The sequence below is a fragment of the Argentina silus genome (assembly GCF_951799395.1).
Source record: "Argentina silus genome assembly, chromosome: 8".
Taxonomy (NCBI): domain Eukaryota; kingdom Metazoa; phylum Chordata; class Actinopteri; order Argentiniformes; family Argentinidae; genus Argentina; species Argentina silus.
The window spans coordinates 4,527,468-4,543,318 of record NC_139662.1 but is presented as its reverse complement, the minus strand read 5'-3'; the positions used below and the strand labels follow the sequence as shown (position 1 = coordinate 4,543,318).

The 15,851-nt window shown below is 41.3% G+C and overlaps 1 protein-coding gene across 6 annotated transcripts in view; it reads right to left on the bottom strand.

Moving 5' to 3' along the window:
- rerea (arginine-glutamic acid dipeptide (RE) repeats a) overlaps positions 1–15,851 on the bottom strand; it is a 111,221-nt gene that overhangs the window by 18,535 nt on the left and 76,835 nt on the right. For 3 of the 6 annotated variants that reach the window (XM_083675235.1, XM_083675233.1, XM_083675234.1), the window contains exons 8-12: positions 9,326–9,374; positions 8,584–8,708; positions 8,289–8,388; positions 7,454–7,552; positions 171–251 (exon numbers count right to left, since the gene is read on the bottom strand). In XM_083675235.1, coding sequence (XP_083531361.1) covers positions 171–251; positions 7,454–7,552; positions 8,289–8,388; positions 8,584–8,708; positions 9,326–9,374 — 454 coding nt within the window. Of the gene's footprint in view, positions 1–170; positions 252–1,039; positions 1,264–7,453; positions 7,553–8,288; positions 8,389–8,583; positions 8,709–9,325; positions 9,375–14,101; positions 14,162–15,851 lie in introns of those variants that run through there. The other 3 variants (XM_083675236.1, XM_083675237.1, XM_083675238.1) reach the window with 3 other exon arrangements.

Genomic DNA, 15,851 nt, shown 5'->3' with positions numbered 1-15,851 from the left:
CTGTTAATGCCAAAATCAAGAACACATTTTACTGAGTTACCAGTAGTATCTAAAAAGTTACAAAAGTTTGACAAACATTTTATTCGAGCAAACATGTTATCTATAAGTGAAATATTTAATATATGTACACACATTGAACAGAGATCTTAAATATACAGGGAATTACTTACTGTTTCCTTGTTGGGTAGCAGTTCTTTCCGAATCCTGAAGAAGTTCTTGCCGAACTGTCTCAGCCCTTTAATAAACCGCTTCTGTTTTTTGTTTTTTTCAGAAAAAGGGAATGACAGAAAAAGAATCAGCAACGTTCAGTACAGTCAGCTAAAATCCAAACACGTTAAGATACAGCCCATCAACATGACAAAACATTGTTTTCCTTTTGTTAATCTGTGGTTTGATGTTAATCTAGACACCTCTGTACCCTTCGTTTCAACTCCTGAGTGCATACACAGCCATGTCAGGGCAAAATGAGAAGAAATGACAGGCACAGACGATGACATTAAGATTGCTCTTTCATGTGGTTTAAAAAAAAAAAAAAAAGCAACAAATGATTGAAGATATAACTTCAGTCATACAACCCAAGAGTGCAAATCAAAACTTAACTTTAACAAGTTCCTAAGCATTATAAAGCCTCTTACTTTGCACATCAGCCAATTGTATGAAGCACAAGACTACATTTATGTGCAAAATACAGCATCTAAAAACCCCCACACAGATCGAGGATGATATTGGAAATACGACAACAGCGGAAAATGTACTAATCCACACTGACTGAAATGAGTTAAAAAGACACCAACGACAGAGCCATGACAATTCTGCACTTCCCAACAAACCTGCAATTATTCTCTATAAGCAAACTTATTGGTAACATTACACCAAACCTCTGAATAGCACAAGAGCTGAACTCGTAAAAAAAAAAGGAATTAATATTAAAAAAAGGACAAAAACCTAAAACGCATTTCTTCTCCTTTAAGAGCCACAGACTATGAACCATAAAGGCAGAGGCTGAAAACATTCATAACCAGCGAAGCAGACAACCAACCGATTTACTTTCTTGTTCCAGAGGCGAGTCCCGTTGCTCAGTAATCTCAGCCAACCGTTTCCACCAAGTAACTCCGGCAAAAAGCAGAGAAAGTCCCTGGAGAGCACGGCACAAATCTCTACGTCCAGCCACAGGTAAAGGAAAAATTAGGGGGGCAAATCCACTAAGTCTCCGAAGGTACACCGCTTTTTTACAAGCAAGAAATAGCTTGTCACTCTCTGCTCTTCCACTACAAAGGGGAAGGCTTTACATGTGATCTTTCTGCTAGAGAGCCTCTGGTTCGTGGCAGGCTGTAAAACCAGGAGCGGAGCCTCGTGCTGCATGCTGGCATTTGGCATGGCTCTCACTCCAGCATGTTCTGACGGTGCTCAGAGTGCCAAAGCAGGCTTTATGCTTCTACCCCCCACATGCACATACACAGACCAGCCCAAGCCAAGCTCTTTTCATATCAACACCCCAGCCACTGCGCCTAGTGCTTTTAAAGAGGAAACTACAGCTTTTCTTTAAACGTATTCAGGGCTCGGGGTGAGCGCACACACAAACAGGCACACACGGCTGGGAGCAAGAGAGGGAGGAAGGCTGGGGCAGTTCGTGTGGAGAAAGGTCTTGGCCATGGTAAAAGAAGACAAGTGAACAGGAAAACCAGACATGGAGTTCCTGTGTTCCATGTGATGTGCAATGTGTTATGTAACCACAGATTGTTTACACACTCAGCTTTGATGGAGAATGAAGGAGGATTTTTTACAGAAGTAACTCAGGAAATGTACAGTTGCAAAATAAACAGGAATTTGTTATCACACTCAGAGAAGAGGAAAATATATGTGCAATACAAAAATGTCAATTTCAGTATGAGCAGTGAATAACTGAATCAAGCTAACTTATCCATAATGACTCAACTACAAACAACAATACATTAAACAAGCCACAACAATCATTATATATAGTAAAAAAAAAAAGGCAAAAGGGGCAAATTAATTAAACTCTCCAAAGGCAACCCTTCCAAAGAGTCCTTATCAAAAGGCAGATGGAGATAGTACAATACTCTTTGAAAAACAATCTGAAGAGGACATGGTATTAGAGATGAGTGGGAAGCGAGAATTTGCATTGGCAGGCTGGAGGTGCGGTTGATTAGCCAGTAGGTGGAGCCGTGCACATGCATTCCTGTGTGTGATTCCTATCTCCTCCACACTCTGGGGGCAATAAACCCTAATCTAATATCGCAGACTACCTCTTGGTGCATCAGAAATATATGTACGATTATCGATTGAACAATTTCACTATTTGAATTAGAAATTACTTCTAAACCTTTGACCGTTTGAAGTGTAAACGGCATGCAACCTGACAATCAAATACATTATCCTTGCATGTCGATATACAAATATAGACATGCGAGGACGAAAAATCATCTAAAAGAACTGCAAAGAAGCCTCTTTGATGACAATGGGGTATTTTGCATGATGTATTTATTGCTTTTTGGCAGAAGAGGTGAGTGCACTGCTTCATTTCCTGGGGTCTGAGCTCTAGACCCGCCGAGACAACAATCAATTAGACCTGCCAGAGCAGCCTGTGTATCTGTCCCAATTATGTCACCCTAATTATGTTCCCCTACTGTACTATTTACACTGCCTGTCTATCGGTCTGTTTCGAGGGCTGAATGCACACTCCCTCTCTCACATCCTCCACCCCCTCCCTCTTTCCTTCCCTTGCCCGCCCGCTCCCTCCCTCCCTCCCTCTCTACATGTCGGCTCCAGTTTAAGGCTCCATTTCAGCTGCCTGGGCTCACTGCTCTCCAGCCCAGCTAATAAATCATCCGCCAATCTGCTCCCTGAATCGCTCTACCACTGCTCCGATTGCTCCAGCCCTGCGTTGCTAGGCAACACAGCGGGGGAGGCCGGGGCTGAGAGAGCGAGAGCGAGAGCGGGGGAGAAGTAGAGGGGGGAAGGCAGGGTTGAAGCGCTACCAAATCGCCAGCCGCTGCGCTGAAACAACAGGCTTCTCTCTTGTCAGAAAGTGTTCCAGAGAGCTGGCTCTTTTCCCTGGTTTTCCCCTCGCTCTCCCTCTCTGCCTAACAGAACTCTATTGTGAGGCAGGAGTGGAGGAACATAAAGGGAGGAGGAGAGCAAGAGCAAACAGCTCAAAAGGTCATTGTAATGTGTGCGTACTTCCTGCTCAAGACTTGATTGTTAAAAGCTGTAAAACTGGTTAAGATCATGCGGGCAAATACACAAAGATGGTATCATTATAACAGGGCACCTGCGAATCATAATTCCTTTTGAATGTCATGTTCCCCAAAAAAATGCTGCAAGTGAAGCATTTAGCTACATGCCACACAAAGAAAAACTCACAATGTAGAGAGTAAATATACTTGACCCAGTGTTAAAAGCTGACCTTTCCAGACTTACAAACCCCCAGGGTCTATAGACAATATCACTGTGGTAGAAAACGAGTCTGATATTAAATAGATATGTCCAAATCAGTGTTCATTTCGTCAACAAAAATAATGACAAAAATATTCGTCCAACACCATTTCTCCATGGCAAAAGATGAGACGACAACTGACTAAATAGACCTAGAAAAAACTAAAACAAACGTTTTTCTTAATTTTAGTTGACAAGAACTAAACTAGATGAAATTATCTCTCTGACTAAAACAGACAAGAGTTTTTGAAGAGATGAAATTGTTTGTTTGGTCCAACCAAAAGTATGCATGACATTAGCAGAATTCTAAGACTTTCTCATTGCAACCTTGCAATGCTGTGATTGGTGGAAAATTAATAGCATGCCCAAGTCAGGAACACCATCTCTGCCCGGCAAACTTTCTCCAATCTGGCCAGAACCAATCAATGCAAACAGATTGATGCAAGTAGGCATGTGCTTGGTCCCGGTAGAAAAAGTAGCTATTTTACTGATGTCAATTCAAACATGACAGAATGCAAAGTTTCCATGGGAGAAGAAAGCTTTTGCACCCACAAGCTGCAGGGAAGATATGACCAATCTCAAGACGGTCAGTGAATCTTCGCATTTGAGAGAGGGCGGTTTGAGCAAGGCTCTGCTCAGGATCACTAATCTACAAATCACCTGCTGTAATGAAGTAACTACAGGATTGTGTGATCAATGTCAAGCGAATCCTCTCAAACACAGAGCTTGTGCCCTGTCCAGGGGTGTGACTTTTAATCTGCTTCAGAGTAATGTGTTTTGGGTGCTGGGCTGTGTGGAAGAAAATCATGCAATAGGATTATGCAGTAGAATACGTTGGTAGGACAAGGCTATGTATGTTTGCACATTTGGAAGTCAGTTATTTATGTTTACCATGGGTTGAGGAAATACACGTGATGTGACTACAATGGAATCACATTAAGTAGACTAAAACGGCCCACAGTTTGACAACAACTCAACTAAATCATGATTCAAATGACAAATATGACTAAAACGTACATACATTTGACTAAATCTAAAAAAGGGTGCTAAGTTTAACACCGGTCCAAATGAGATTGGTCACGTTGAGGGGAAATCAAAACATTCTCTGAGATAAGGAGGAAACCACAACTACAGATGCAAGACACCCCACATCCTCTCCACAGTGGCACAATAACAGCGAAAACAACAATTTTAATACCTAATATGTTCATGTGACCATCAACAACAATCATACAACAATGTAGCAACTTCAAGTATTGTGCCAATTCCTAAGTGGGTATGAAGTCAGTTTGCAATTTACTTTCCTACGCAGTTTACTGAAGCAAAGGTGGCAGGAAACTGACTCATTCCCTTCCTGTAAACTAAAGCAATTACTAAAAACAACCTTAAAAAAGACTTTCAGGGACCATACTACAAAATTGCCAACAACATCCATCTAACTTTCAGCTAAGTTGGACAAGTCAGAACAGTACACACTTTACCCTGGTAGGAGCCAGAGAGTGTATTCCGTTAAGATCTATCTGAGTGTTTGGGGTGTGTCACCGGTCTGTAGGTTTTGATGTCACCACTGGGGGGCCGTTCCACAGCTAGGCTCCTCAGCCCCCCCCCCCCCCCCCTCCCCCTCTGCTGTCAGAGGTGTCCCATAGCCGTTCATCAGCTGCAGAGACAGCCGGAGATAAGCCACACCACAGCTGACAAATAGAGCCCCCTCCCCGTAGTGGTGATAGATCATCAGACTCTCTCTCACACGTAACCACACTCGCCTCTGAGGCTGCTGCTGGTTTATATGGCTCCTCCTGTTGGCCAACGGATTATTAGCACTGCTTATTTATGGTTTGTTTGGCAAAGATTGACTTCGGATGAGTGGTAGATTTCTGTATATTTTGTTATAGCCTAGTCCCTCATCGTCTCTTGCAGAGGAGGAAAAGTAATGGGTTCGCAGTCTCTGAAAGTCGCACTAAATAATGAGGTAATGAAAGACTGCATAGGGAACATAGCACTGGCTCCAAAACCTCGCTGCTAGATCATTTCGAGTGCCGATGACAGGGCGATAAAAATGAAGCAACACTTTGCTTTGCGACGTTGTCACTTTCTCCCAGCATTAATAAAATGATTTACAAATGATCATCGCTGGGGTCTTGTCTTTCCCTGACATGATTCTCGGTAGAACGTTGAGAGTGCCACTGAACTAAAGACATGTCTCAGAACTGAGAGAGAGAGAGAGAGAGAGAGGGGGGGGGGGGGGGGGGGGTTAACAGGGGGGAAGAGAGGTGACAACTGACCCTGCAGACAGGCTGATTCTGTCATTTCAGTGGCCCCCACTGTCACTTTTATTCACATGTCAAAAGGCAGGCTGGGAAAAAAAGAGCAGGAATAATGAGGTTGGTCCTGGAGGGGGGAGGAGAGGAAAGGAGAAGCGGAGCGAGGGATGATAAATAAATGAGGAGCAGCAGGGCCGGTGTCTGTGTGTGCGTCAAGGTCGGGGGTACATTTACACCTGTCCCTCAAGGCTGCGGGGCTGCAAAGGCACAACTGGAAATCAGATCACTGGGAGCAGTGTCCTTGGCTGGCCAGCACTGGGCTGGCTGACTGGGTTACAGACACCATAGGGGAGGGTTTACCACACAGGGCCCGCTGACTACCTCTTCAGGCAGGACACACGGAGAACTTAAGAGACAACAGGTCTCCCGCTCACATCAATCTGGATCAGAAACATCTTCCCAACGCTATAAACAACAACCAACCAAGGACTAAATGTAAAGACAAAAGATAAAATGATCCATGATCAAATGTTCAATAACCCTATTTTACATCACAGGGTTAAGAAAGTGATTTTTTAGAGGTAAATGCTGCTTAATACATAGAGAAAATGAGAAATTACCGTTGCAAAATGGTAAACTGAACCGCTATGCGAGATTTTTGTTGCTGTAATTGTAGAATCCCCCCACCCGCCCCAATCATCATCTCCGCGCGGCCGTGGAGCCAGCCTTCAGCTAGCACGCATAAATAAAGAGAATTCATAACCATTCCACAGAAAGGAAGGGTGACTCAATCTGTTTCGATTAGCTGCGGTCCTGCTTCGGGGCCAAAGGCTTTATTCAAATGTGCCCATCATGTTTAATTACTGGATAAATATACACATTATTCACTTCAATTTCATCTGAACTGATGGTTTTTAGGACTGTCTGACAATACAGATTACAATATGCATTCACAGATGGATTTTGTTAAAACTATCAACAGCAGAAGAAGGATGCTTAAAAAAAAGCATGACTGAACTAAGAAAACAGAATAATAACTACAAATAAGCTGGAGTCCGCCTGACCAAGTCACAGGGAAATCTTTAGCTAGGTTTAAGTACTAAACTCACCCTAATATAGTGCCAATTACAGACATGAGGTATGCAACAGTAGATTTACTTTGCATATAGTATCAAAACCACAATCCTATTAGCGATTACCTCTCCATCATGTTTACAATGTAATATTTATGACCCAGATTTCTCACCAACCCAACCTCCATGTAATGTTTGATGAAAAAAAAAGAGCTGCCATTTTCTAATTCAAACCCCTTCTACAGCTGCATTGAAACTGAAATCTAAATTTAAATGGAGGCCAACAATACCAGCCCTCAATCTTTTCCCTCTTCCTTCTTTCACGGTGAAGATTTATTCTGCAGGCAATAAACAGGATGCAGCTGCTCTTAAGTCTTGAAGGGGCTAGGATCCAATGAGTGCTTTCACTGAGGTCCTAACCGCCAGCTATACAGCAGACTTAACCCTCTCTCAACAGCTCCCTCTAAAGACACAAATGTATCCTTTTGAATAACCACACTTACATTGAAATATGGAATAATATGACCCATTCAAGAAATACTACTTGACGTCTTACACCAGAAGTCAAAACATAACATCAAATAGCTGCAAATGTACTGTCTGTGACAATGCAAATTTGATAGTAAATGGCGGTATGGAGGGCAAAGAGCATGCGTCTCTTACCACTTCATCTTCTGACCAGCACTTCTCTATGAGCTTGGGTACGGGTTTCTTAACGAGGCGCTGCAGGGCCTTCCCTGCATCATAGCTGCTCTCGTGAAGCTGAGGAGAGACCAACATCACCAACATATCATCATTTCAACATTTGGGGTTTTTCGATCAATTTTGATCATACGCTTTTCAAATCTATGGAATATCTACTGGTATTGCAGAAACACAGGCAAAAACATGTTGGATTCAATTTCATCGATACATTTTACTTCTAACAAGAGATCGAGCCTGTCATGATCTCAACCGCGACCCAGACATCCTGGGAAATCATGACAGGATCTTGTTTAGGCATGGCTACAAACTCTGTTCCAGAGACGAGAACTGTGCAGCTCTGAGCCTGAATCACACATTCAACTGGGTAGAACACTCGGCACAGACGCCTTTCCTCCGAGAATAAACAAGCATTGCTCATTGGAATTGCAAATGGAGCACAAGGTTGAGAGACAGTGATCTGCCCGCTACCTTAATTCTCAATGCTTCCGAGTCTGAATATAAATGCCCTGTTTATGATGATTTCATCTCATTCTTCTCTTGATTCCTCTGCATATTTTGAAAGCAGGGGACAAATCTCTCATCATGGCCCTCTCTTCCAGAGGTCCCATTATAAGCAGAGATGTATTGAGCAGAGGGTATTCTAGGAGTTCTAGTTCTGCTATAAGACCAGCACTGCACGGCACAGTATACCTATTCTTGCTTCACAACAACAATTCTGTGGTTAAAACAAGAGGATTGTTTTCCTCTGATCGTTCATCTTTTGATTTGACGCCTGCAGGCGTGTGTAACTTACAGTGTTAAGTGCGTTCAGTGTAGTGTCATCTCGAGAGGCTGCTAAACACCCGTCTTCTGTTGAGCCGCCATCGCACATCCCTGCAAAGGCAGCCATGCTCCTAGAAACACAGGATGGAACAGTCATGAGAAAAATTGGCACACAATTTGGGTTACAGTAAAAAAAATAGTCATATTAGACTGAGATCCTATGTAATGATTGTGAGCAACTGTTTTTCTTGTTGATGTGATGCAAGCATTTCCTTTCGGGGACATCCAGCACCACTGGACTGTCCCCTCAGGTAGCGGCTGCTTACCTTGCAGCTCTGAGGTACATGAGCAGGTCACAGTCATTGACCCCAGGCATCCAGACCAGTTCCTCATTCTCAGTCACAGCCTGGCCACCAGGGGAGGGGAAAGGCTGCAGCTCCGGGAGCTTGGCCTAATTAGGCAGAGAAGGAGCGGGACAGATGGTGTCACACTACAAATAGCACACAGGCTTGAGGAAAATATCAGCTTTCAAACCCTTTTCGTCTGCGTTTCACTGAGTGGCTGAGCAGCAGTGGGGTCATAGTCATACATGTTGAAATCACATTAGCTTAGTATCCTTAATACACTCTTTACTTTTTACTTCCTAATACACTCTTTACAATTGCTAGCCAATAAAAAGCAAAGGTGACTTTCTTTAGTAGCTCAGGTCAAAACACAAAGACTCATTTCAAAAGGGGAACATTTGTGTAGTTTAGTGCAGGCCTATCAGAATACAAATACATTATCAGAATACAAAAGGAGAGTCTCTGACAAACACTTTAAAAAAAGGCCTACATTGTGTGATACCTGAAATACAGCAAACTAAAAACATGACGACCTGTTATGAAAACAAATAAATGAAGACTAACTTGGACAATGTTTCTACTTATCTGGATGAACACTGAGCAGATGTTCATCCAGTCAGTAAACATGCAAAACACATGCAAACCATGGTGAAGTGTGTTGTACAGTGCATGGAGACCACAGTCTGTTAGAAAAGGTGGATACTGCAGGTAAATGAGTACTTACTTGGTGACTGGGGCCCACTCGAATCTCCCCTTGTGTGCTGTTTAGTCGCCTAAAACGAGGGGGAAAGAAATGATTAGATCAAAACAATAATTCATATCACTTGCAGGCATTCCAGTACTGGGCCAATGCAAACTGATTTGATCAGGTAAATTGAACTAATAGGTAGTTCCCTCTCCCTTGAGGCATCAATTCAATGGCTTCTAAACCTTTTCCGCCCAGTCTACACCCCTAAAACACCGATGCATGCGACTAGAAGGAGCTAAAGTGACTGGAAATTAGTATTTTATGGAAGTAGGCGACACGAGCTTAACGGCCCTTGAGCCATGTGACCAGAATAGAAAGCGTCTATCTTAGGCAACTACCGATTGAGGGAGAAAAGGACCCGCTCGCCAGCTGCTGGGTAGGCTGTCGCTCGGAAGGAACACCTACAAGTGGCGACTCGCCAACGTCAAAAGACATAATTGTAAACAGTGTGTAAGTAAAGTAAAACTTGCATTTCTATAATATTGTAATCTACAGAGCCTTTGTAAAGTATTCAGACCCTTATCTAATATCTTTGTTTTTATAGGGTCTCTGATTTGCATAGGAATCAATTACACACTGTGCAGATTAGGATGTCACTACCAACTCAGCAAATTACATCATTTTCTTTTGATCCTAACAAACTCCCCAGTCCCTGCCAGTGACAAACATACCATAACTTGATGCAGCTACCACTATTCTTCACACGAGAGATGGTGTGGAAACTGCATTGCATGTGCTGGATTTGCACCAAACTTAATGCTTTGTAGTAAAACCAAATAAACACATTTCCAGCCACTTTCTTTGTTGTTTCACTTGAATTCATTGTTGCAAACACAATTATGGATATGAGATAGATTATTTTCCATTAAGGGATTATTTTTGGCAACTTGTTTATAGACCAATTTTGTAGAGTGACTCAGATGACGACTGTGCTTTTTCCTCTCCACCAGATTTTCATAAGTCTCCCCAGGCCTCAGGGTCGCATTCCTGAGCAGTTTTGTTCCTCTCCAATTGCTCAGATTGTAACGACAACCTGATCCACACAAGTGTGTAAATGATTCCTATGCAAATCAGAGACCCTATAAAAACAAAGATATGAATTCCAAAATTAGCTAGCTGCAAGGTAGCTGCATCAAGTTATTGGTATGTTTGTCACTGGCAGGGACTGGGGAGTTTGTCAGGATCAAAAGAAAATGATGTAATTTGCTGAGTTGGTAGTGACATCCTAATCTGCACAGTGTGTAATTGATTCCTACGCAAATCAGAGACCCTATAAAAACAAAGATATTAATTCCAAAATTACAGCTATTATCCTTGCATTAAGATAGACTCAATTCAACTTGAGTAATTTGTTGATGACATTTTTGCATTTTAGCTAATGTTAAGAGTGTCACAGCAAAGGGTATACTCTGAATACTTATGTACATGAGGTATTTCTGTATTTCAATTTTAATAAATGTACTCACATTTCTAAAAACCTGTTTTCGCTTTGTCATTCTGGGGTATTGTGTGTGGATTGAAGGCAAATTCTTTTAATTTAATCCATTTTAATTTGAGTCTATAACACAACCAAATGTGGAAAAAGTGAAGGGGTCTGAATCCTTTCCTAAGGCACTGTATGAACCAGTCTGTGGAGACGGAGGGTACAGGGAGAGCCATCTAGTCTCATCATTAAAAGGACAGGTACCAATAATACCTCTGTCATAGAGAGGGGTAGTTTGTTCATGTAAGGAAACCCTCTTTCATTTTAAAGTGTATGTTTTCTAAAAATGCAAGCTTGAAGGCATATTGTAGATATTGTTTTTCCTCATGGCTGAAATGCTTCAAACAAAAACATATAGAAAGAATGGGTGGCTGTAGCTCCAGTGGCTCAACAGATTTTCAGAGCTGATATTGTACATGCAGCAATAAAGAAGAATCCCCTAAAAAGGAGGGGGGGAGGCTATACAGGGAGAGCCTCTTAAATGGCTGCTGGTACAAATGCTGGTAACCATAGCAACTGCAATTTAATAATATGGTTCCGATCTCCAGCTGCAGTGGATTAAAGAAAATGACAAGATGTTCCTTTTGAAAAGCCTTTCCCTCTGTTGCCTAGGTAACAGCGGTGATGTTCGTATAGCCAAGCGAGGAGCAGCCCAGAAACTGTCAGTATGATTTGCGCCCAGAGAAGCTCTCACTCAATCATAGGGGCAGGCTGACTAGACCTGGCTGAAACCTGAGAGAGAACTGTAGGTCCCTCTGCTGGGTTTAAAGTCCTCCAAACACAAACCTCTCTGATGGGTACATTTCTGACCCCCTCCCCTTCTCCTTCCCATTCCACCAACACTCATCTGCTAAGGCTACACTTTGACAGTGAGCAGAAAGTTGTCAGAGTAATATTCCATACTGTAATAAAATATGGCAAACACATTCACGCTACACTGGATCCAATGCAAGAAAAAGCCAACATCTGAATCAGCCTACAAGTGGCCAACCCTGGTCCTAGAGAGCGGCGGTGTGCATGATTTTGCTCCAAAAAAATGCACCAAGAGATTGTCGTGAGCAATTAATTGACACACTCAATGATTTTCAAGTATATCTCATCAGTCTACCAGTATTGTCCGAAAATATCATTATTTTGTACATTAAAGCCTCAGACATCCTCATGACAAGCTTATATTTACTTCCTGGAAAAGTGATTTGATGATGCGTTTTGGCACAAAATGCATCATCAAATCATGTCTCCTGGAAGAAAATATAAGCCTCTATGAGGCTTTAATGCACAAAATAATTACATTTTGTGGACTGATGAAAAATATACTTGAAAATGATTTGAGTAGGATTACATTTTTAAGGTTCTATATTTCTTTGAGGGCTCTACTCCATAAATAGTAGTAGTGAATCTGGGAATTAATCAGATTAGAAACTAGAGTTGATTTCTGTGCCTGTCAACTAGGCTACTCTAATATTACAAATGGCCAAGTGAATTATATGAGATGATCTATAAAATGTAACAATTTCAGTAATTCTGCTTGCAAATAACAATTTTTCAGATATAGCCTGAACCATTCAGTACATCAACCATTGTTTGCAACGAACAGTTATGTTGTGCAGTTATTGTACATTTCAGAATACACTTACACCTTATCTACAATAGCCTGCCATTTCACCTGTCATGTTTACTCTTAAGACAATGCAGTAATACAAGCTATTCATGGACAATTAGTATCTGAAGATACTTGGGTTCAGATCATGGCCATGGGAATAGAGAGGTGTACCAGGACCACCTTTTGACTGAAAGGGACTGCTTACTTGTGTACATTCTGCCATTTGGACTATCCTGTTCGAGGCATCTGCAGATGTTTTGGTCTTGTGTTGTCATTTTTTACTTCAGCTTATGCAATTCAATAATTTTGTGAAATAAATTTGGATTTTTTATTTTTTTTAAACAAAGATCCATACAAGCCTCATGTAATTATCATTGAATACAATGACATACAGTATATCTTATTATGCCCATAATACAGGTGTGACTGCTGCAATGATTATAACACTTACAAGACAAAATGGTCTATAACATTGATAAGACATTTCTGTCATATCTGTTTTATTTGAGGGAGGGTAGAATCAATAACCTGAAAAGTTGACACTTTTTTCATAAACTCATTTATTAATCTGTATAAAGTGCAGGGTACATTTTTATGCATGTCATAAGAGTAGGTACCTTCAGACAGTATCTCTCTGTTAAAATAATGAGTTAATGTAAAATACCTGACCCTGAACAAAAGCGGTAATAACTGTAATAATCTCGATACATTGTATCAAATCTTTGTCTCTTGCATCTAAGAAAGAAAAGTGCAACCTTTGCAACAAACAAAAAAAATCAGTCTGACCATTGAAACATTATAATCAAATCTGTGTGGATGATATGAGGAAAAACTGCAACTTTTGCAAGCAAATGCAAGATCCAAGACTTCTAACAATCCAGACGAAACAGGAAATTAAAGCCATACATCGCTCACTACTTTCTGAAGTTACCATGCAACCAAAACAAATACAAAAACAGTCATCCAGCATGGTCGAACTTTACTGTAAAGGACCGCAATCAAAGCAAACCCCGCCCCTTCCATCAATTTCAACCAATCCTTGCAGACTGTATCACTGTCATTATAATACAGAAATAGAGCGAAAGACCAAACTTCACCAAAATGCCACACAATCCATTTCTCTAAAACACATTTACAAAAGGCTTTGATATTATCATAATTCTCAGCCTGCACAAAGCTCGCCACTGCTCCCTACGCCATGTCATCTCGATTGTAAACACGAGAACACAGAGTACTGCAAAATGGAGTCAGAGAAGCACGCTTCTTATTTCCCAAAAGCTACAAAATAAGGAAAAGAAAGGTTAGCATGCAACATAGTGGTCTTAGATAGTAGTGTATATGGCGTCCTCCCTTTCATGAAATCTAAAGCCAAATATCTCAATGTAGGTTGGTGATGGCGATAGACAATCGAATTACCTTTACGGTCGGTAACGTAACAGGGATGCATACATGCAATATCTTCGGTAACAATGCGCCCTCATCCATACGCACAAAACAACATGCATGTGCATTTAATTGCCGTGACAAAAGACACTCGGTGTAAATAATGAAATTCATTCAGGTAAACACGTTACAGTAGACAGATGGAATGTGAGTCGCAACTGAGACAGGATGAAAACTACTTGGCGATTTAACGCTGAGCATGTCAATACATTTATAAACCTACCTCCGAGGACTGAACAAATCGTCCATTTCTGAAACCAAGCTCTTAGGTTGGATGTTGACAGTTTGCCTACAGTGGTCGCTGGAATAAACTCTCCCTTTCCCACCTATTTCTAGGTGCTCAAAATGGAGGACCACGCAAACGCTCGGAGAGGCTTTCACTGAGCTTGTGCTGTGACCTCAGCCTCCACGCACAGCGTACCGAGCTCTCGTTTCTATAGACACAACTGAGCATGTGCTACGACCTTACACACAGACACACGCAGGACACGGAATCCATCTCTCCTCGAATGTCTGCTCCATAAACAAGGCCGGATTGCAAGGCTGCAAACATACCGCTCAGCATACCAAACCAGCTGAGAAGGGGAGGGAGGGGCGCGATAGACTGTGATTGAAGGGGGCCCCGAACTAGGGGGTTCCCTACTAACAACAGTGGGGTATGCATCACAGCGACTACTGCGGGCTTCTGATCACCACCAAACAGCAGTGTCCCCTCCCCGCGTGATTACTACAGGTACCACTGTAACCCTTCCCATTTACACCGGTTTGATCAAACAGATAACTAAAAATGGAGACAACTAATCTAAAACAATAATTCCAGATTGAGAATAGGTTTTAACGCCAGGTTAAACGCCAGGTTTATCGCCACTTAATGCAAATAATCATGTAACAATTATGTAACTTTGTAGAACGAATACCAATTCTTATCGGTATATCAGCTGTATTACCATGTCCATGGTTTAAATTTGATATGCAGGGAAATCCCTATTGTTGCAGGTAGCAAAACTACAATGAATTTTAAGTAGCAACCATGAACTTTAGGACCACCTTTTTGGAAATGATAACAGGGTCTGGCACTGACCTTTCATGGGCTTAAGTAAATGTCAGTCTGTTGTTCCACAGGCAAAGTCATAATTTAAGAATGATACAAGCAGTATGGGGGATTTTAAATAAGTATTCAATGAATAATGTATGACTTTTAGATGTATTTGGATTAAACTTAAATGTCTGAATTAAACTAATTATTCCTCAGAAATGTTATTAGGCTTATTAGGCTACACTATCAACTTGTGTTCCAGCAGCGAACAAGATGCAAATCTCACTGTCTGTGAGCATACATCCTCCCAAAGGCGAAAACATTACATTTAGGCCTCGTAGAAAGGGTATAATACAGACATTTCATGCTCTAATACTTCCAAGAAACCACAGAAATGGCAAGAAGGAAAAGCTGGATTTAAAATACCAGAGAAATCATGAAACACTCTGATTACTAAATCTATTTAATGTTGTAGCTGGAGGTATTTCACTAAAACTGATGCAAACTAATATGGCATTTCCATGCATCACACACAAACACGTCCTTGTAAACCATAGCAATAGAGGTTCCTACTAATAAGAAACTATTTCAAAGATGTTTACACAAAAATCACCTGGCCTAACCATTACCTGAAAAATACTACAATCTCATGGCAAAATTTATGAAAATACCTCACTACACGCTAATCTACTAGGCCTATATCCTATGATGAGGGCTGTCTTGATTATTATATTGGCTTTTTGAATCAGTGCATGGTGAGTATTATCACCCAAACCACAACAATTGTTGAACATATAATAATATCAATTGTGCCTGTAGATATAAGACCATTTAAACCTTGAGGCTTCCATGGTTCATCCTGCATCATTGTAGCATACAAGACTATTACCCAATGTTTAGCTTTAATCATTACGTTGCCTGCAGCAATAAATGACAA